Source organism: Mastigoproctus giganteus, chromosome 10, assembly GCF_048544385.1.
Source record: "Mastigoproctus giganteus isolate SK-2022 chromosome 10, ASM4854438v1, whole genome shotgun sequence".
Classification (NCBI taxonomy): Eukaryota; Metazoa; Arthropoda; class Arachnida; order Uropygi; family Thelyphonidae; genus Mastigoproctus; species Mastigoproctus giganteus.
The window spans coordinates 194,892,105-194,916,556 of NC_143584.1; the positions used below are offsets into that span (position 1 = coordinate 194,892,105).

General features: G+C 36.4%; 1 protein-coding gene across 1 annotated transcript in view; it reads left to right on the forward strand.

Annotated features, from left to right (window-relative positions):
- The first annotated feature begins 1,326 nt into the window (after window positions 1-1,326).
- Roc1a (Regulator of cullins 1a) overlaps window positions 1,327-24,452 on the forward strand; it is a 74,440-nt gene continuing 51,314 nt past the window's right edge. The window contains exons 1-3 of the mRNA XM_090382581.1: window positions 1,327-1,470; window positions 5,162-5,189; window positions 21,425-21,475. Of these exons, the coding sequence (XP_090238707.1) occupies window positions 1,363-1,470; window positions 5,162-5,189; window positions 21,425-21,475 (187 nt within the window). The 5' untranslated portion in view covers window positions 1,327-1,362. The remainder of the gene's footprint in view (window positions 1,471-5,161; window positions 5,190-21,424; window positions 21,476-24,452) is intronic.

Below are 24,452 nucleotides of genomic sequence, written 5' to 3' on the forward strand. Positions count from 1 at the left end.
GGTTCGCTGTCAAAAAAAAAAAAAAAAAATAATAATAAAATTACAACTTATTGTTTACTGCTGGTTTTTCTGCAGTTTCGATGTTTCTTACTGTTAGTAATTATGGCGCTGGTATCTCCTCTGATCCTTGGACGTTAATATGGTGGACATTTTTATTGATTGAATTCCAGAACTTTATTGTCAAGTTCGTGTATATACATTGCCCTACCATGCCTTTAGACAAAAAAAAAAACGAGCTTTTATTGTGTCATTTAATTTTTTCTGCTGAAATCTTTTGCTTCTATGACGGCCTTCAATCTTCTCAGCATAGTCTCAACCATCTTTTTATAAATGTCAGGTGATATGTTCCTCCACTCGGCCTTTAACGCAGCCGCCAGTTCGGCCTTGTTCTTTGGGCGATCTCGACGTGCATGTACCCGACGATCCAGTATATCCCCAAGATGCTCGGTAGGGTTCAGAACAGCACTTTGTCTGGCCAATCCAATTTTTCCACACCCATGTCCTCAAACCACTCTAATACGACCCGAGCATGGCGCTTTGTCTTGTTGATACAGATATGGGCCTTCCCCGAAATATTGCCATAATGTTGGAAGTGCATAATTATCCAGATTGTCCTGGTATTGCAAAGCATTCATGGTTTTGTCGATAACGACTAATGGGCTCAAGCCTAACCATGAAAGGAGATCCATACCATGACACTGACTCCAACAAACTTCATTGGTGGGAGGATACAATTAGGAAGGAACTGTACCCCTGGCATTCACCACACCTAAGAACGGCCATCAGACTGGTAAAGTGTGAACCTTGATTCGTCTGTCCATAAGACTGTTTTCCACTGCTCTACAGTCCAGGATTCGTGCTTCTTATATCGTGTTAATCGGCGTCTAGCATTTGTTGAGGTGATCAATTCTGTTGGACTGAGGAGGTAATTCTGTTGAACGTGTCATCTTGCATGCCCACTTTTACAATTGCCTGTTCGATGCCCACTGTGCATATTTATAGCGGGTTCTGTGACGTGTTGCATGCATAGAACCTGTTTCCCCATCCATGGAGGGGTGTCCGGATGTTAATGGTAGGGCAGTGTAGCTACCCTTTTAATTACTGTAGTACAAAACTGGTGTATTCAATCTCTCATTAAGTATGAGAGAATTAATTTCGTTTTATTCATTTTGTTTTTATTTCATGAAAATTAAAATTTTGGTTTATGCAACGAAATATTTTGATTTAAATTTAATAAAACTAATGATTTGGGAATAACTTTAATGACAGACGGCGCACAATACAAGATTTTCGTTCAACCCTATTTGCAACGTTATTTACAAATTTCACCTTTTGGATTTTGTGGTCTTTTACTTTCGTTTAATGGCTGCAGCAATGGATCTTGATGATGATGTCGATAGTGAACAGCCAGAGTTGTCTTCTACGGCTAGTACTTCCAGAGGAGAAAAAAAGCGATTTGAAGTGAAAAAGGTAACGGTATTTGTTTTACAAAAATAATAAAAATAAATGTATGCGATTTAGTTGTAACTTAGTGGTTATCACAATTTTGATTACCTGAGTGCAGCCCTCACAATATAAAATAATTTAAGTTTTACGACGCAATTTAAAACTTGTAATTTGAAGGCATTTTATTGTTATTAAAACAATTAAGCGTATAGTACTAAAGAAATTCAGTCTTTGCAAGTAATACTTATAGTTGAGTTTAGTATTAATTTTGTAAATTAAAAACAGCATACGCTTTAGGAAACGACTTTTTTTGTGTGTATTTGGAAATTTTTTCTCTGGTGGCTTAACAAAGGGAAAAGTATACAGCAGTTTTCATATCCGTTGTCTAAGGTAGGTTAGTGAAGTAGTCTGTAAATCACTGGTTCCACGTGATATCATCAGGTAACTTTTGTGGCACATGTTGATACGTTTGCTATATGCATGTATTTATATCTGAAAATTCCAACATGTATACATTAATAATCGTTAAGGTTAGCTGATAATGATTTTAATTATCACCTAACTTGACATAACTTGAATTGTCATGTAAGGCTATGTTAGATATGGTTTAAAGTAAGTGTTGAGTCATCTGTAAGTTGTTTATTATATGATTTATTTGGCTGTGTTTCCAGGAGTGGTTAGACTATGGAAATCATCATTATAGGCTAACTAACTTGGCAATTGTGTGAAATTAATTCAGAAAAGTTCTTGCTGTTCGGTCCTTTGTGACAATATAGTGGTTTTGCTATATCACTTTTCTGGGAGAGCCAAGTTCGAGACTGGTCATAGACCAGAATAATTTCTAGAAATCTTTTCAATTGTGGCTGTAGTCCACCTTACTCCCTCTGCTTGAGATTGCTTTCCCTGTTATCTGGGGTTATCTGGGCTGTAGTCCACCTTACTCCCTCTGCTTGAGATTGCTTTCCCTGTTATCTGGGGTTTTTCTGTCCATACATAGGCATGTACAGAAATCATCCACAGTGTTAGTAATGCGATTAGACCCAACAACAACAAACTTCTTGTCCAGAGATAAATTGAACCCTGGTCTTTCCGGTGTGGGGTGCAAAAAATCCATGGTTTGGACTAGCTGTTTTAACGTTACTACAATTGCTTAATAAATTTTCCTTTCGTGCTCTTTGATGGCCCCTGAGTTTACAGCTTCATTACGTACCTACATTGAACAGCAGCATCATGTGAATGCAAACACTGTATTCATTATATTGATCACATGTTATTCTAGGACCACAGTGATCCTTGTATTAAAGTAATAATTCCTTCATGTATAATAACTCCTCTGAACATCATTTGCTGGAATGTGTACATCATATAACTGTTGAACCAGCTTGTCATGTTGATACAGCATGCACTACTAATAAGAATGTGGCACTGGTTGTGTGGTTGATGGCATGCATGACTATTAAGCAATCTGAAGATCTAGTATCTGGCAGTGAATTCAATAACAACCAATATGAATACTTGAGATAGTACATAGATGTCTCTTCCTAAGGTGCATATTATGTTCTCACAGTATCTTAAGTTTATCAAAAATTGTATCTATAATTGAATGTTAAAATGGCCAAATTTCTTCACAATCCAACTGTTTTGATGCCGAGAACAGCTTATTATGGCCCTTCCCAAATGGTGCTGAAATAGTTCAAGCAGACATGGAGTTTCATCTTTAATATCTTCCTGAACTAACCATTTTGCAGTGTTTTATCCTGTAAACAGACAAAATGACTTTAGAATGTATTTAATTTGTAGATGATTCAGCACCTCTCTTCTTTGTTGGAAGGCAGGGAGAATGAGAGAAGCCAGGATACGCTAGAAACCGTTTCTTGATCTGTGGTTCACAACCAACCATAAGAATTGCATTAAAAATAAAATAAAACAAATGCACTTGTATATTACAGAATGGTAAATCATAAATTTTATCACAGTAAAATTGCAGTTATCAAAAAACATACCTACTATGGGGAATTTTGTTGGAAAAACTTGCAGCTGTTGGGAATGCTCAAAATTTAATATTTTATATTATTTATTTTACAAGGGGTGTTTTGAACAGTTCATGGCCCGAGTATGAAAGGGTAGTGGTACAGTGTTGAAAATTTCTGTACTTTATGAATAACACTTCAAATAGTAACCTACCAAGTTTCATGCAGTTTCAGTAACATCTTGTTTTTTTAATTATAGTTCCCGATATTAACATAGTTGTGTGAATGAAGAAACACGGACAAAATTGGTCACCATGCACTCGTCCAGTATTTGGGGGGAAGGGGGCTAGTGCTAAGGGCAATTCATGAGGATATGGTTACATTGTTAGAGAAGGATGCCCTTATTCCATGGTTAAGAAGTGGACAACAGAATTTAAATGAGGGTGGGAGATCCTTGAAGGTGATCCATGCTGTGGAAGACCTGCAACGTCTATCACTCTAGTGTGCATGTCCTGATGATGAGTGATTGACAAGTGAGAGTTTAGTACATTGCCAGCATCTTGTGCATCTCATCTGAATGTGTATACCACATAAGAGGTACTTGCTATGAAAAAAGATGTCAGCACAATAGGTCCTAAAGTTGACAAGCACATCAAAAACACACAAGAAACTTGTCAAGTTTTGAAAATGATGCAAATGTCAAATGAACATTGCATTGTTTTCGAGCAGATCCAGAAAATTTCCTTGCAAGTTTTTTTTATGAGTTTCATGGCACAAGGTTAACTATGGCCAAAATGTGTCTGTCAGAGTCACTATATTCATTTTAATGAATTATGGATATAATATTAAAGTGTATCTATTATTCTAAGATGTTTAATATATATAAAGAGTTCACTTAGGTTTGCTTTGTCACTAAGTATATGAAAGATAATCAGAGGAGCTTGCAAGTTTGCTTATGATTGGAAAGAGATGGTATGAACAGCTGAATAAGATGGACAATCTATCAGAATGTGCCTTGCTGTGAGTTGTATATGACAGACAGAACAGAGTGGAGTGTGAGATTTGTGATCATGGATGAGATGTTGATTCATCACTTTCAGCTAGACAAAGGAGCAGTCCAAACAGTAGAAACACAGCTCTTCTCCTCCTTCCAAAGAGAGCCAAGTTGATTTTTTCTGCTGACAAGGTGGTGGCATTGGATTTTTGGGATGCTGTTGGAGTGTTGCTAGTGGATACATTCACAGGGGACATATTACACAGACCTTGAGAGGTGTTTGTGGGAAACATCAAAGACAAATGCCAAAGAAATCTCAACGATGCACCTGCTCACAAGTCTGTCATTGCTATAGTTTCACTGCATGAGTGTGGCTTTGAAATCTTGGATCATTCCCTATATTTTGCAGATATAGCTTCTTCGGACTTTTACCTATTTCCTAATTTTAAAAAATACCAGGCTGGAGTCCATTTTCCTACAAAGAGTGATGTCATTGCTGCAGTGGATGCATTCCTCCAGTGGACTGGAGGAATGTATCCACAATGGGATTCTGTTGAAAAGTAACCTTTTGCTAGACTCTTAAAATAAACCCTTCATAATCAGACCATGAACTTTCAAACATCTCTTATATATCAGTTTGCTCTATTAACCTTCTATTATTAGTACATAATTACCTAGTTATTGGTTGAAATTGTATCTATTATGAACTCTGTTATGCATTTATTTACCTATTATAATTTTTTTTTTCCAGTGGAATGCTGTTGCATTGTGGGCATGGGGTGAGTAATTTCTATTTTATATTTTAAAATAACTCATACTATATACCAAAATTTTTTAAACTGGTGTTTGCAAATCCATGGCAGGTTGCAGATGTATTCCACAGGGATGCTGAACTTAGTCTGAAATTACTGCCTTGCACACATATTACGCTGAAAAGTTATAGGGCATAGTTGTAACTAGAGTGAATTCGTGCACCTTATGTCATTGTTGCAACATGAAGTTTGTGGGTGGAGTCACTTTAGATGTGTAACTCTGTTTTGTGTTATCATTCCTGTAATAGGCACACTAAAGCCACAGTAGCTTGTGCACCATTTTATACTCATACCACACACATACATTCCTCCTGGCCGACCGGGCTAGCCGAGTGGGTAACGTACCTGCCCGGCAACCCAAAGGTCGCGGGTTCGATTCCCGCCTCGGGCTTGGATCAAAGTACTGCAAAAACCTTGGGAGGTGCAATATGGCCACAGAAGCCGATGCGCCAACAACTACCAAATCAAAAAAAAAAAAAAAAAAACATTCCTCCTGTAATTACATAGCAATACTCAAAGCACTAACTGTATAGTGACTTGTATATGCATGCATGTGTGTAGAAAAGTAAATTTTTAATTTGAATATAAGCAATAATGAAGCCGAACTCTATTTGTTATCCCATAATGCTGCTATGTAAGTGAATCAGATTTTAATTTTTCTAGAGGCATATTGGCGTGGGAGGATACTCCTCATCTCATTGTTAACAAATAGGAAATGGATACAAAAAAAATGGTAATTTTTTTATTTAACTTCGGAAAAATATTTGCCTGTCCATTTTATAGTTGTTTTTTTCTCAATTTAGATCTGCCTCTAATTGGCTATATCACATGAATACATCTAAAGACTCCCTCAGCATTTAGTTTACTTGACCCTTTTAAGGTCTTAAGTACCTCATTCAGGTCACCCTGCAGATGCCTAGTTACCATATACAGTTGATTCCGGTTAATTGGGACTAGTGCATTTTGGCCCGATTAATCGGCTGCCCCAATTATCTGAAGTTTCACGTAAAAAAAGTTAAAAATACAATGGACCCCCCGCTTTACAATTGGTTCACTATACAATCAAATCACATTATGATGGAGTCACCTAAGTAAAGTACTGTTCACTATACGATGTGTAGTAAGCGCTGGTCATTGTGATCACGTTTTTGAATTGAATTTTAGTTCTATTAAACAGATTCTAATTAGCAAAAATAGGAGGAATATTATCCACAGGCTATAAAAGTAAGATATATTAAGGAGAAATTTACCCTTTATTACCTTACCAATTAAAAAATTAAATGATACGTGAAAATCGGAAGAATATATGTGAAAATCGTAATAATTAATACGCACTATAATATGTACATACTAACTAGTTGACATTTCTGTTCACTGACATTTGTGGGTGGGGATTAAAATTCAAAACAGTAAAAAGATAAGCAATCAATAACAAAGAACACGGCACACACAAAATGAAAATTAATTATGAAAATTAATTTTTTTATATGATTGAAGATTTCATGGACGTGTAAACACATTTTACCATAATAACCCATAGAATTCCAGCTGTCGGTATTATTGCAAATTCAGTAAGATCGAGTTTACTATCTGTTTATGATAGATTGCACTAACAGAAAAGCCCAATAAACAGGTGAATGCTAATTGTTTTTATTGTTTTGTGTTTGTGACCTCCAGAAATCCGACCAAACCATGTGGTTCGGTCGGAGACAATGAAGAGAAGATTCCGAAAATGTAAAGTATTTGTTTTTATATCAGTGAAGGGGAAACACATTTCACCATAATAACATAAAAACCCACACAATTCCAGCTATCGGTATTATCGCAAATGCAATTAGATTGAGTTTACTACCAGTTTATAACAGATTCCACTAGCAGAAACATAACTGGAAATTGTTTTTATTGTTTTATGGTAGTAACCCCCAGAAATGTGAGCCAGTGAGGTGTTAAGAGTGTCTCTGCCTTTACAGTGTTGTTTATTGTTGCTACACGCGTGCAGCTTTGTTTATGTGTATCAAGCGGGCCTCCTCGTTTTGTAATTGTGCTTTATTCCCTAAAAATGAGTAAAATTCTTAAAAGGTGTGAAGAGGAAGTGTCCTGGTGAAGACACTACAGATTCAGAGAGAAAAAGAAAAGCAATAGCGATACACAGAGGCAGACTGGGTCAAAAATTCTTACCTGGGAAAATTTGTAGCGGCCTCATACTAGCGTTTATGGTCAAAATCACACTGGCCTCCGGCCCACCGGGGAAATATGAAATTGTGAAACGCTTTGAGCGAAGTGAAAAATCATGTGATATTGCACGTGCTACAGGCTTAAATGAGGCAATGCTGAGAATTAGAAAGAATGCAGAGAAACTAAAAACAACTTTCCTAGCAGGAATAGCTCAAAGTGTAATTAAAATCCATTAGATCAAGACACAAAGAATTGGAAGAGATGGAATGGCTGTCATCTGTTTGGATAGAAAATCAAACAAAGAACAAATTTGCTTACGATAGAAGCAAAAGCATTAGCAATATTTTATTACGATTATTTATTGTGTTTGGTAATGCTTTGATTACAAATGCGTGTTCAATCTTGGGTGGTCGGCACCTAATCCTATTTTTTCCATAGAGCCTGTTTATATTGCACGATTTTGCATTGCACGCGGGTTTCTAGGAACACAACTATTGTGCTATACGAGGACTGACTGTACCTCTCATAATGGTTTTGTACATGCCAGTTTCAAACAGTTGTATTTCTGTATCCGTTGAGAATTGAACACATGTTTATATTAACTTTTTTATTCAGAATTATCGATACTGTAACCTCTCAATATATTTACTATTCCTCCTGAATCACCCTGTATAATGGAATAATTGCATCTTTGTCTCTGCTGCCAAAGTTCTTATATATATATTTATTTTATCATATGATGTGAGCAATACACAAAGGAACCAGTTTTTTCCTGCTTCCTTCGTGTATTGTGGCCGTGAGGTCCAACCAGAGAGTACGGCACCATTGTAATATCCAAGCCCGAGGCAGGATTTGAACCTGCGACCTTTTCGTTCCCAGGCAGGCACTTCACCCACCCAGCTAGCCCGTTCGGCTTCTTATTTATATATAACATTGATACATGATCAGGTATTTCATCGGGGACTACAGCTGATCATGCATCAAAGGACTGTGTTTCCACACTTGCCCATAGCTGTGTAAGAGAAAATTTATGAAATATCAAATGTAAATATGATCAAAAAGGAAAAGCTATGATCAAAAAGGAAAAGCTATATACTTCTCACAAAGTACAGACGAGGTAGTCCCTATGCAGTGTTTATAATGAAAGTAAAACTAGATGTAAAATTATTAAGTATAAATGAAAGCTGAAAGATTAATAATTACTGAATAGCGTAAATAATCTATACCTGAAAATGGCAATGTGAAAATACATGCGATCAATACGATAGTTGCAACCAAAGCAGTAACAACTAGGGACAGATCTATTTTATAATAATAAAACTAACGTGAAAGATAGCTACAAAAAATTGATAACCAGTGACTTCTATTATCAATTTTGAAATGTGAGTGTATAGAGATATAAAAGGGAACGAAATATTCCAAAAATGAAGACAGTATTTTAAGAAAATATATAATATTTAGAATGAATCTATACTAAGTTTTAGACAGAAATGTGCAACAGACAGGACTATCTAAAGTTATAAGCAGAAGTGGCTGTAACATAGAAAGATTAAGCAGCAGATAACTAAACTTAAATTGATATAAAATATAATATCAGTGAGTTAAAACCAGGAGAAGAGGTGGAATGATAAAAATAGATTGGATATGACAAAGGCACCAAAGTGTACAAAGCAGCAGCAGGGATGCAGATGTATAAATAATAATATAACAGTAATATAAAGATGGCAGTGCAAGTTACACAGAAGGCCACAAGGAATATTCCAAAAATGAAGACAGTATTTTAAGAAAATATATAATATTTAGAATGAATCTATACTAAGTTTTAGACAGAAATGTGCAACAGACAGGACTATCTAAAGTTATAAGCAGAAGTGGCTGTAACATAGAAAGATTAAGCAGCAGATAACTAAACTTAAATTGATATAAAATATAATATCAGTGAGTTAAAACCAGGAGAAGAGGTGGAATGATAAAAATAGATTGGATATGACAAAGGCACCAAAGTGTACAAAGCAGCAGCAGGGATGCAGATGTATAAATAATAATATAACAGTAATATAAAGATGGCAGTGCAAGTTACACAGAAGGCCACAAGGAAAAGGACAGAATAAAAAATTTAAGCGAGCAAATGGCAAAAGGTGTTACAAACAAGAACATCTAATGACAGGAAACAGAAATGGCTTTATCTGTTGCTTTGCGTGATGCTATTCTTTAAATTACAGCCATTTCTGTTTCCTGCCATTAGATGGTCTTGTTTGCAACACATTTTGCCATTTGCTTGCTTTAATTTTTTATTCTGCCCTTTTCCTTGTGACCTTCTGTGTAATTTGTACTGCCATCTTTATATTACTGTAGTATTATTATATATACAGCCAGGCCCCGCATAACGCGAGTTGGATTAATGCGTTTTTCAGTTACCGCTATTTGAAAAAATTATACCACTTTACACAATGCAAATTTCCATTTAACGCAATCTTTTTTGTGATGGTTGAAAAAGATTTGAATCGCGCGTTAAGCTTACCGCGCCTCGGATGGACAGTAAACAAACGTTTGTCTACTGTCCGCTTCAGTGTGTTCCATCAACCATTGGAAGAAGACGTGTTGCTTGTTTGTCTCCTGCTAATAAAGTCAATGCAGACTTGCATTTAAAAATTCTAATTTTTAAATGAGCCAGATGAAATCTTTTGTATTGCAGAAAATCGCAGAGGTTCTCTGCGATATTAATTTCGCCAGGTCCCAGAGAAGATTGTTGTCGGCTATCAGAAATTGATTGATGAAAAGAGAAAGTCAGCACCATTCAAACGACTCTGTTCAAATATTTCCGTAACAAATCGTTTCATCATTGCATATTTTGTCAGAGGTTCCCAAACTTTCCTGGTTCACAGCACCCTTAGTGTCTCAGTAATTTTTTCACTGCGCACTTAGACCAAAAGAAATACCTAACAATTTTGTTTATTAAGTAGTTAGGTCCAAACAACTTAACAAAAGAAATGTTGAAACTGTGAACTACCTCAAGCTAGTAGTTTGTGTGGTGTCCGACAGATGTTGAGCATTGCTGTGTTTCCCTTGAAAATTTAAAATATTCCCTGGTGCACAGTTTGGGAACCACTATTTTATGCAATAAACATTTAATTCCATAATTATTTTCATTATCTTTTACATGGTATACAGTTAAAAAGTTATTTAAAAGGTATTTTTAAAAATTTTTATTGACATTCCTGAAGGTCAAGGACCAATTATAATTTTTCCTATTGATTATTATATTCGATTAACACGTTTCCGTTTTGCGCAGTGCGTTCGCGGGACGAATTAATCGCATTAATTGAGGTCAGCCTATACATCTGCATCCTTTGCTGCTGCTTTGGTGCTTTGTCATATCTAATCTATTTTTATCTTTCCACCTTTTCTCCTGGTTTTAACTCACTGATATTGTATTTTATATCAATTTAAGTTTAGCTATCTGCTGCTTTGTGCAATGCTATGCTTTAATTACAGACACTTCTGTTTATAACTTTAGATAGTCCTGTCTGTTGCACATTTCTTAATACATTTCTGTCTAAAACTTAGTATAGATTCATTCTAAATATTATTTTTTATCTTAAAATACTGTCTTCATTTTTGGAATATTTCATTCCTTTTTATATCCCTATATACTTGCATTTCAAAATTGATTATAGAGTTCACTGGTTATCAATTTTTTGTAGCTATTTTTCATGTTAGTTTTATTATTATAAAATAGATTTGTCTCTATTTGTTACTTCTTTGGTTGCAGCTATTGTATTGACCGCTTGTATTTTCACATTGCCATTTTCAGGTATAGATTATTTAAGCTATTCAGTAATTATTAATCTTTCAGTTTTCATTTATACTTAATAATTTACATCTAGTTTTACTTTCATTATAAACACTGCGTAAGGACTACCTTGTCCGTACTTTTTGAGAGGTATATAGCTTTTGCTTTTCAATCACATTTATATTTACATTTGTATTCATAAATTTTCTCTTACACAGCTATGGGCAAGTGTGGAAGTATAGAAACCCAGTCCTTTGATGCATGGTCAGGTGTAGTCCCTCGATGAAATACCTGATCATGTATCAATGTTTATTTTGGCTGACATCAGATCTATTTTATTTTATATTTAATTGCATATTTGCTCTGCTCTATTTCCCCAATTTGAATTATAGCCAAATTTGCCTGCCCTTATCTGATGCAAGCTGCCATCAACTTCATTTGACATTCTGATGTAATTTAATTTAATTTTATTTTTATTTTACAGGTTACTACTTTTTATTTCTTTAATTTAACCTACGTTTTTCTCATATTTCGCCTATCTTCTTTTTTTTGGCATTTGGCTATCTGTGTGACTTGCACTGCAATCTTTATTTTTATCTGTCATTTATTACAATATATATATATACATCCATTGCTGCTGCTTTGCACACTTTGTTACATTTGCCATATCCAGTTTATTTTTATCTTTCTGCTATTTCATCTGGTTTTTTCATCTGGTTTTCATCTGGACCCTGTATATATAATATTTTATATATACAGGGTCCAGTCACATTATTATGACCGCCTACCTAGTATCCAGAATATGTGCCTTTTGCCGCATGCACCGCAGCCAGCCACCATGGGAGGGAATCAGTAAGTCTGCGGAAGGTTGCTACAGGTATCTGTGACCATGCAGATTGCAGCGCACCCTGGAGTTCCTGTAGGTTCCTTGGTGGAGGATCCATCCATCTGATGTGTCAGTTGAGGTGGTCCTGTAGATTTTCAGTTGGATTAAGATCCGATCAGTTCAGTGGCCAAGGGAGTAGTTTGAAGTCTTTGCTGTGCTCCTCAAACTACTCGCGGACAATTCTGGCAGCATGGCATGGCGCATTGTCTTGCTGATAGATACCATTGCCCCCAGGGAACACGGTCAACTTGTACGAGTGTACCTGATCGATGACGATTGATAGGTAACCATTTGCATTCAGGGTGCCTTCCAGAGGTATCAGCGGACCCAACCCATGCCATTAAAATATTCCTCAGACCATAATGCCATCCCACCAGCCTGCCTTCTGCCAACAATCGTGTCCGAGTGTCTGTTCTCGGAGGTTTCACGCCTAATATGCCACCGTCCAGCCACTCAGTGGAGCAGAAACCATGACTCATCGGAGAAGGCCACCTGTTGCCACTCTGCCGGGATCCAGTGTCAGTATTGCTGTGCAAACATGGGTGCTGTCACCAAGCGTCTGCTCTGGAGCCCAATGTGCAACAGGTTTCGCTGCACTGTTGTGTTGGAGACCTTTCTGGTGGCCACTGTTCATTTGGATGGCTAGTTGAGCAACAATAGCACGCCGATCGATCCTGACCAACCGTTTCAGCCGACGTTCACCTCTGGGACCAATGGCGCACAAGGCTTCACAACCATTTTCGGGTCGTCAAAAATGTCCCATTCATCCAGTTTTGATACACTTTCACCACTGCAGCACATGAGCATTTCATAAAGTCCGCTGTTTCGGAAATGCTGGCACCCCCGGCCCAATAGCCGATGATCTTGCCTTTTTCCAGGTCTGATAGGTCGTGTGCTTTACCCACGACAGAGGCTGTTACTGTGTTCACGGATGTTGAACATTAAGCCTTATATGCTTGCGGTGTGCGAACTTGACACGTGTTCTGTATGCTTTGCTAGGCATGTGTGATGTTTGCATTGGGGAGTGGTCATAATATTGTGACTGTACTCTGTGTATATATACACACAGAGTACAGTATATATTTCATTGATAAAACCTGCATCATCGTAGCAGCCCGTTTACACTGTTCCAAGGATTTCATATTAGATGTTACTTTTCTTGCTGTAGGTCTGAGTCTACCAATCCTCCCATTGTCAACTATCATGAGTTTGATGCTACCAAAGCAGTATTACTCTAGGATTATACTAGAACCCATTTGTCTTGCCTTCTGTTTTTCAGTGTTTAACCTCCCTTGCCATGTCTCAGCCCATCCAAATAATTTATATATGTCTTGTTGAAGTAGCATACCCTTATTACTGTTTTTATCCATCCTTCCTGCCTTTTTATCAACAGCAGACTGTGTTTTTAAATTTGAAATATCTCTTTGGCATCATTCATAACTGTTAGAAACAGTAAGGGGATCCAATACGGAACCCTGTTCTTGCATTATTCCATGATGAGTAGTGCTCATTTATAACTATTCTGTCTTCTATCACTCCTTTGTTCGTAGCAGTAACTGGCCCGTAATTCCACATTTCTTCAGTCTATATAACAATTGCTCGTGTAGATGTGTACTAGAAGTTTTACTGCAGTCTAAAAGTAATGATACTTATTACATCCTTAATTGAGGACTCCCTGCATTGAATGTGGGGGGGAGATTTCTTTCTCCAATCTATGATTTCTTTGGCTGAATCAAAGAATAATACCATTATAAATTAAAGGTTTGTTTATTTCTTTTGTTTCTTCCTTTATTATAATTGGGTATATTCCATCAGCTCATGTCTTTTTCTCATTTAATTGTAAGTGGTATCCCGAAGCTTAATCTATACCTTCCACATGAATGTGAATGCATTTTCACCCAGTCTTTGAGGTAGCAGTGCCACTCTTTTAACCCTTTTATGAGTGAGTACATAGAGTGATTTTTGTTTAGATGGTTGTTTTAATATATGGCAGCACGAAAAGAGTTTTGTAAAGCAGTGTTGGGTATACACCTGTTATGTGCTTGTTAGTTTTATGGGGATTTTTTTGTATAAATGCTGAAATACAAGGAAATCTCGAGATTAAGATACTTAAGTTGCTTAAATTTAATTGAGTGATGCTTAATTATAGAGGATATTAACATGTTCTGTAGTATATGTGTATATACACTGGTGTTCAAAGAAAGTGCATCACCTAGGAATTTGACATTTCTAACCATTTTTTGCAATGGTATGTTACACTAATGACTAGCATCACAAATAGAAATATAAATAGAAGATATTTATTAATAGTTAAGGCAAAGCTAAGTAATATTTGACATGTGCTCTCAGAATGTTCCAAAATGAGCATTTGCAACCTTTATACAACAGTTTTGATAAACATGACAATTGTGGCTGAAATGTTATCAGAACCCCTCAATTTGCTTCAGTTTATCATTTTAAATGGAAAACAAAATGAAAAGTTCACCAGGTGCAAACTAATATTTAGTTGAACTGCCTCTGGCCCTGATGACAGCAGCACACTGTCGAGGCATTGACAAGGTCAATTTCTGAAGGTAATCAGTTGATAGTTCGTGGTTCCAAACATGAATTATGACTTCCTGAAGTTCACGAAGGGGCGTTGGTTTCTTTCTGGCAGCTGCAGATTTCACACGATTCCAACTGTTCTCTATAGAATTCAGGTCTGCCTGGGCTGTTTCCTGGCCAGCCAGCTAACAGTTATAATGGACCATTCTTCCAACAATTTTTTCACCTGTAACAAAAGTAAATGCATTACTGTCGAACCTCTAATGCAGAAATGAAGCTAACGTAACTACAGAAGTGCCTATTTACACTTTTTGCCCGATGACAAGGAGCAGAGTCGTCCTGAAAGAGGCAGTTACTTGGCAGGTTGAAATGGTCTCCAATGGTTGGCAGCAATTTGCCTTCCAATATAGCCAGGTATCCATTGGCATTTACGGAACCTTTTATAAACTGCAGGTGACCTACTCCACGATACAAAATGCACCCCCATATTGTTTGGCTGGCAAGGAATTTCACTGTAGACACCATACAGTCTGGATGGTATTCTTCACCTCATCTACAGCGAATCGTTTGTCTCCCATCAGAGCCATGCAGGTTGAATTTCTTCTCATCTGAGAAAATAACTGACTTCCACTGCTCGTGGGGACAGTGGAAGTCAGTTTGACATGCTCCTTACACCAAATTAATCAGGCCTTTTTCATTTTTTGTGAGGGGGGGTTTCTTCTTAGGACGACGGACTAGAAGTCCATTTTTGAAGAGGCATCTTCTGAGTGTTACTGCACTTGCTACCACTACTGTATGTTCTTCCCATTCTCTTTTCAGCTCAGGCAAAGAAGCTTTACGGTTTTTAAGGCATAAGCGCTTCAAAGCACGGTCCTGTTTTGGCATAGAGACGTCTTTGCATCCGATTCCTTTTTTCCTATCAGCAAAACCAAAATTCTTGAGTTTGGAAAGAAATCTACTCACTGTCGACTGATTACAAGACACTATAAGCAATATGAAGGGAAGAACATCCTTCCTCACGTAAAGCAACAGTAGCACTCTTTCTTTGTGGCGGCAACTGCACGTAACCTGCCATCCTGACACAAGCAAGGAATGACCGCAACTCTTGAAGAGTGTGCTTATATAGCTGAAAGTAACAGCTGATGCAATATTATGTCATCACCTATGCGTGTAAATCTTATATAATGCAATCTGTAAGAAATATTGCCATATACAGTACTTACGTTATTCGGACGACAATTACAATTTTAAAGGGTGATGCACTTTCTTTGAACACCAGGGTATATACATTCTTTGTGTGTGCTGTGGGGAGTGCTGTGCATGTGCGTATTTCAGTCATTTCAAGTACATTTCAAATAATGTGTCCATTTATGGGCATAAATGTACAACGTTTTCATTTTTACAAATTTTCAAAATTCCACGAAAAAATTTACTCCAAGAGCCAGTTCCTTGTGAAGTAAGATTTGATGAACCCCTGAAAGGTTTAATTTATACAAAAAATGAAGTAACAGTAATTTTAACAAAATTTACTAATGTTTGCCAGTCTAGTCAGATAAAAACAAATTAATATTTAAAAGCATTTATTATACATTTAACTTTAGACAGATTTCAGACACCGCAAACATTCACTCCACAGATCTATCCCTCTGCTTTTGGGGATTACTTGAAGCTTACAACCATTCAGAAAATTCACTTGTGCAAGGATTAAATAATAGCAACATAGCCTTTGTGATAATTGAAAGTTAGCTACTTAAGAAGAACTAAAACTATGATAAAATACTTTTTTTTTTCCAATGAGGCATACAGTAGTAAAAAGGAACAGTACAGTTCCTCTAATCTTTGTTAATATATAAACAAAATGAATAACGTAAATAACAGTAAAATCTTAAATCTGGAATTCACCAGTCACTTTTTTGAAAAATTTATGTTAAAAAATATCCTGATCTAAAAATTATTCTGCATGCTCCAGGCTTCATCGAATGCTGTTTTTTGTCAGCTGTAAATTATGTGTGACTACAGGAAATTTTGCTAAAACTTCTCAAAGCACATTATTATTTTAAGTAGTAACAAATAATGTGGGAAGGCAAACTTATACAGCAACATAAAAAAAAAAAAAAAAACCAACACTCACTGTTTCACCTGTTCATCCCCTCTAACAGAGTAGTTCTTCCTTGAATTTATTGAGACTATCCACCTCAACACCAGATGGGAGTTTGTTCCAGCAGTCAACCACCCTCTGGCTGAAGGCAAATTTTTGCACATCGGACCTGCAACTATCCTTCCTCGGTTTGAATTTATACTCTTTCAAGTCTGAGTAAGAGGAAAGATTCTATTGGCTTTGTGCTTACATGATCTATTCAAGGCCTAAAACACCTCAATCAAATTTCCTCGCAGGTGTCTAGTCTCCAGATGCTGCAGTTTGCAAAACTGAAGCCTTTTCTGGTAAGAGCACCCTTTTGCTTCACTCATTAACCTTGTTGCTCTTCCTGCGTCTGTTCCGACAGATCCATTCCCTTCTTAAAATGAGGAAACCTCGTGAGCTGTCCTGACAGCCTACCTGCACTGTTCAGAGAACTTCATAATTGACTTCGCTATTACCCGCAAGTCGTTTTCAATTTCCATTACACTGAGTGTAGTACCATACAGTTGGTATGTTAATCTGGGATTGCTACTACCCATAAGCAATACCTTGCATTTGTCAATGTTAAACTTCATCTGCCATTTCTCAGCCCATTGACCCAATTTTCTTAGATCTTGTTGCAGTAGCTCACCCTGATTACTGCTGTTAACCACCCTGCCAACCTTTGCATTATATGCAAACTTTGACATTAAGCCTGATATACAAACAGAAGTATCCCATGAGCAGTGAGCAGGCTCAGTGCTGATGGGATATGTCTGCTTGCTCAGATTAAGAACCTGAGGGGACATATATTCAAATTGAGGCATGGATTCAAACATAGATTCAAATTTAAGAAAGGCAGTTGTAGAATAGATGTGCAAAGTTTGCCTTTAGCCAGAGGGTAGCTGATTGCTGGAACAGACTTCCATCTGTTGTTGTGGAAATTGAAAGCTTAAATAAATTTAAGGCTGAACTAGACAAACATTTGGAGTGACCGGATGGGTGAAATGGAAAGGGTTTTTTTTATTTATTTATTTATTTTATTTATTTTTTTTTTTGGCTGATGCTCTATAATCTTGCCTTCTTGCATCATATGCCTCTGCTAATGCTAATAATTCATCAGTATCATTAATAAATATTGAAAACAAAGAGTCCAGCACTGAACCCTGTGAGACTCTGCTAATAACATTTGTCAACGAAAGGCAGTACCCATTGACAACCACTCAGTTGTTTCCCACTCAACCACCCCTTTATCCATAGCAGCAGCTTGCCCTTAATGCTATAATGCTCCAATTTGTATAGCAGTCTTTTATGTGTAAGTATAAAAAGCTTTTCTGAAATATAAATATGTGATGTCAAGATTATTTTTTGCATCTAAATCCTTTGTTATTTGTTTCATAGTATCCAATCAGATTGGTTAGGAAGATTGCCCCTTAACAAATCTGTGCTGTGACAGTATAACAGCATTCTTGTCGAGATGGTTGTGCATTACTTCTTTAACTAGTGACTCCACTATTTTTCCTCAAACAGAAGTCAAGCTAACAGGTCTGTAATCACTCATGTCTCCCTTTGATCCACGTTGTGAATTGGGGATACATCTGCACATCTCCAGTTCATAGGAACCTCCTCTGAATCCAGGGATGCTTCCGTAATCATGGCTAAAGGTTTTCTTGCCTCTTTTGCTGTCTCCTTTAATTAAAGTGGGTGGATCTTGTCTATCCCAGGGCCTTTTTTATGTTTATTACAATTTCTGCACTTTCCTCTCAGTTATCACAAAATCATCCAACTTCCCCCCCCCCATCCCTAAATAATTGCTCATGTATGGATGTAGTTGCAAAATACCCAAACATTTTGTCCACAATCTGAGCAGGATTACTAACAGTTAATTCATTCATTTCTAGTGAACTAATGTGATTAAACTCCTTCCTTCTACTGTTTGCATAAATAAAAATGCCTTTGCTGCTTTTCTTTTAATTCTTTGCTAGAGACTTCTGATAATCTGCATTAATTTGCCTAACCTCCTTTGTGACTTGATTGCAGTCTAGTTTATATCTACTGTAGGAATCTGTATTGCCTGATAATTTGTCACAGATACACCCATCGACAGTCAGACTGTCACTATGTTTTGTTGATCTGTCGTTACTCCTAATTGTGACTGACAACTTATATTTCAAATACACCAAATTTAACTACCTAAGTAATGTAAAATCATCGTTTGATTTTTATTTCGTATTGTGGCTGCTTTCACAAGATACCAGGTATTGCACGACTTCGAATAAATAATGCTTCTTGAGTTGAGGGACTACTGTTATTTATTCTCAGTGGGTGCCACCACCCAGATGGCACTGTTTTGGAACTTGTTGGCTCACTCATCGGTGGGCAGCAGGTACCCTGATAATGCAAACATGCCATTGTGGTGTATTTACACCGATGTTATATAGTTAATTTCAATCCATAACACATTATGCCTTGTGCATTTTGTCTTCAAAATATTATCATTATCTTTACCATTTCACATTTCTCATATTGTGGAATTAACTTCACAGCTGCGATGGCGTGTTTGCATTATCAGAGTACCTGCCTTTCCCACCGATTAGTGAGCCAACAAGCTCTGAAACGGTGCCGTCTGGGTGGTGGTGCCAACTAAGAATAAATAACAGTAGTCTCTACTAGAGAGGTGTTATTATTCGAAGTAGTGCAATACCTGGTATCTCGTTGTGAAGGTAGCCACAATATGAGATAAAATCAAACGATGCCTTTACACTACTCAGGTAGTTAAATTTATAGGTGAACATGGTGTATTTACACTGATATTATATAGTGAAATTTGTATGTATATGAAATATGCAAAGTTGTTTCAAAGAAAACTTAGCTGATTAAATCATCAGTATTTTACTTTAAAAGAACCTTATTGGACAACTGAGATAGTATTACCCTTTTTCCTCAAACAGTAAAGCTAAGATTGAATGTGCAAGAATTAGAGGAATTGGAAAATTTCAGTAAGGATTTTTTAAGACGCTTGATTTATAACAAATGCACTTATTAATCGTAATGTCTCATTAGATAATTTACTGTACTTCAGTTGGTTAAAGACAGAGCTTGAATACATAAATTCTGAACTACATTATCAAATGAAACGTTTCATTTGATAATGTAGTTCAATTATTGATGTTACTGCAAGCTGTCATTGTTTTATATGTTACATGCATTTGGGGCAAGGGTTTGGACCATTTTTCGAAAGCAGCATGTATGTTTTTTAACTTTCACTTTCATCACTGATAGAAAATCTTCATTTTTCTTGGTGATCAGCAGCTCTTTGGTGTTGTTTGCATTGCTGTAATAGGAACATCGTCTGCTTTAATAAAGTCCTCAAATTCCCCAACAAAATTTTATGTACTCTTTCAAAGTCTTATGTTCCCCAGTATTACCCTCAAATTTGTTCATGTTTTTCAACAGTATTCTCACCTTATAATATATTCACTTTTTTTTTTACCTATTGACTTTGTTATATATATTAATCTAATTTTGTAATAAACAAGTATGCAAGTAGATATATCATTGGCTAAAGGATACGCTTTCCATTTTAAATCTCCTCTTGTCAGTCCTTTCACTGAATTTTGCACATGTCCATTTTATTTTATCAATTAAATATTGTTTCTTAATTTGTTTTCAATAATTTATGTATTATATGTTTTATTTTATATTTCTTGTTTGCTTTGTCTCTGTACATTGTAATTTCTTCAGTGGATGAAATTATGAAATGAAATTTATGAAATAAATAAATAAATGAAATTTATGAAATAAATAAATAAATGAAATTTATTTATTTTGATGAAATTTAATAAAATTTCATCAAAATAAATAAAATGAAATTTAATAAAATAAAATAAATAAATTAATGGTTCAGTGAATGTGCATAACAGATTTTCTTGCATGAATTTAATCATTTTAAATTGTATGATATTATGTAAGTTGAACTGCATACGCTGAATGGCCACCTTATTAGATACACCTAGTTAATAGATCCCCTTTAGCCTTCAGGATATCCTGGATTTGTCATGGCACGGACTCACTGAGCTGCTGAAAGCATGCCACAAGAATGCTGGTTCTTGTTGGCCCATTTGCTTTCCACGTCAACATAGATTGTGATACTCCATCTGCATCCTGGTATGAGTCATGCATTCTGAAATGCCTCTTTGTTTACCACCATTGTACTGGGCTTTTATTTGACTAATAGTTTTTCTATTAACCTGCAACTCTTATCTGCCTTTTTTGGCCTCTCACATCAATGATTTATTTCCAACCACCTGATAAATATGGTTATTAGATCAGTCTCGACACAGCGAAGACAGTTGTATGTGAAAGCCCCAGCAAGGTTGCAGTTTCCGAGGTACTGGCATATCTGCTACCATCTACTATTCCATGTTCAAATTCACTTAAATCTCTTGTCTTGTCTGTCCTTGCACTGAATTTCACACATATAAAACTTCTATGTCCACTTGCTTTATAATGCACGATATGAAGACATGATGCTGTTACTGAACGAGTGCTCCATTTCATGAAAAGTGTGGATGTATCTAATAAAGTAGCCACTCATAGTATATGAATATATATAGTTAAATCTTTAATATATTTTATTATATTAAAAGTTTTTTTTTTTTTTTTTTTTTTTTTTATCTTTATAGACATAGTTGTGGATAACTGTGCTATATGCCGTAATCACATTATGGATCTTTGTAAGTACTCTGAAGATTTTAATTTTTGAACTATGTAAACTATAAAATTTTTAATTATTACTGTTTAGCACAGTGGTTCCGAACCGGGGGGTTCGCACAAAAAATCCAGTAATGGCATATGTTTAAATTTACATAGGTATATTATTGTAAACTACAAAATATAACTAATACAGTAAACCCCCCCGCTATTCGCGGGGGTTACGTTCCTGAGAAATGTCGCGAATACTGAGTTATGGCTCCCATAGTAATAAAGTGGTTCCGTTCCAAAGTATGAAATATATAAGAAAAACTAGTCTAAAATTTTGTCTATGTATGTATTATATGTACCTTCATAATATGACTATGTACATCGACAGTATATAGTGAAATGCAAGCATATGGCATCGAAATGAAAATAAGAAACAATTTAATATTAAATGTAATATTTATTAGAAATTTCAAACAAATCTTTCAATCCAGCGCCTTTGCTAGCTAAAAAACTTATCCTGCCAGTGTTATCACCAGTTTTGCTAAAAAGTGTTGATAAAGGAGTTTTGCCTTTTCACGAATGATGAGTGAACTTAACGGAATTTTATTTTGAGTTCGGTCTTCTATCCACAGATTTAAAGCTTTTTCCGTTTTTTCTAATTTAACATCACGAGTTACTGAGCAAATTTTTGAAGCAATTAGCGCGTTTTCACGGACACTACGGCGGATTTTTTATTCCGATTTCTTGATTGATCGCACCGTTGACTCATTGATTTTATAATGTTTTGCCACTGAGGAGACACTTTCACCATTAGAAATTTTATCTAATAACTCAATTTTATTCGCTAATGTCATCACCTTCTTTGATACTTTCACATTTCTCTTGTTATTCGTAGCCATATTTTTGTAGGGGTTAGAAAGAACTTGTCCACAATAAAGTCACTTTCTTCCGTTAACACACTCGAAAAAGTTTGTTTTACACTGCAAAATGGTAGATTTATCATTTTTTAAGCATATCAATTTATAAATTGATACATTTATTCAATTTATAAGCATATAAATTAAAAACAAACGACGAAACCTTCCATGAACAAGGATTAGCGAGAAACATACACGCTCGCGATTTTGTCACCTCTCTCCCCCACCCACTGAGCGCTGTTTTGACCGGGAAAGATAATTTTAGCCACGCCGATGTTTTTTTATGGCTGAAAACATTCACGGCGCTTTAAAATTCACATTTTTTTAGGTTTCATTTTATATTAAATCGGCGATCGCGAATACAGATACCGCAAATAGCGGGGGTTTACTGTACTACACAATAACTCCTACTCGAGGTTGGCATTCGAGGTGAGCGGACGCGCTTAGACAGGGCTCCTCAGTTAAGTGGTTTACTTTTGGATAGTGCTTTTAAATATTTGATTTATTTAGATATTGTTGGATTATTTTGTTATAGGTTTTCCTGTAACTGTTTGATTTTAATAATATTATAGATATAATTTTTTAAAGTTACTTTCATTGATATTTATTTAATTTTATAATGGTAGTTACGAGATCTGCCTTAAACACGTCACAGGGTATCGTGACTCACACGGAAATAGCAGATGGCGATTTACGGGTGAGTCATGATTTAATCCGTTGTGGAACCTGTGGTATGTTTTCCAGGGTCGACCTGGTGACTAATCCTACCTCACCTGGGGATTCTTTTCTTTGTGATCGATGTAAGGAGTGCACCGATCTTAAATTACAATTTGGTGCACTGAGGGAACAATTTGAGTCCCTGAAAAAACGAGTGCTTGCCCTCGAAAATAATGCATCTGGGAGCTCGTCAGGGACTCAAAACTCCAGCAATCTACCAAGTGATGCACACCCGATTCGAGCCTCAAAACAGAAAAACCAAGTGCAAACTACTCTGGTTAAAAAGGACATTGTATTATTAGGAGACTCCATTGTCAGGGAAACGGGGAATATTTTTTGTAATAAAGATAGGTGGAGGAGAACCAGGGTATGTCTGCCGGGAGCAACTATTGATGATGTCACCAACAGACTGTCAGATTTTAAAGGGGGTAAAGAAAATATTATTATTCATGTGGGGACAAACGATATTAAACGTACACGATCTGACGATTTGTTGGAAAAATACAGGACCATGCTGAGGAAATGTCGCGAGCTAGGCCATAATGTCTATGTGTCTGCAATTCTGCCCAGACACGATAGGAGGGATTATATGTTAAGAGCCTTGTGGATTAACTCAAGACTTGAAGGAATCTGCAAGGCTTTAGGGGGTAAATTTCTATCAGCATGGCCCACACTTGTAGGTAGAAGGAATTTGTTTTGTAGAGACGGGATACACTTAAACAAAGGTGGTGCAAAAGTTTTTGCCAGTATTATTGAGGATACCTTAAAGGTTCAGGGAAACTGCTAGTCAGGGGGGATGTGGGTAATACTGACACGCGTTTATCTGATAATATTGGTCAAAGTAACTCTTGCACATACCTTAAGAGTTCTTATCTGTTACCACAACTGGACGTATTATCTAGATGTTCTGGGGGCACAAACGTTTCACGTGGGCGGGTAGCTAATATCAGGGAAGAGAGCCTAAAAAACTTCAAGGGTTGTGTTAGGGTTGTTAAATATACAAGAACAGTAAATCTTAATTGTTTATACAGTAACGTTAGAAGTGTCGTCAATAAAATGAGCGAATTCGAACTGCTGGTTAAAACAAGTAACGCGGACATAATAGGGCTTACAGAGACGTGGTGCCACCCGGAAATTGGGGATGATGAGTTTCAGTACGGCTTGTATAATGTATTTAGGAAGGATAGGTTAGATAGAAGGGGTGGTGGGGTAATGCTTCTTATCAGAAGCAGCCTGAGTGCGACGATAGCTTTCCCGGATTCAGACGTCTCACATGCTAGTATAGAGTCTGTATGGTGTGAGATAGTTGGAAACAAAGGTATAATGCGAGTAGGAGTAATCTACAGACCAGGTGATTGTGAAGATTATGACAAAA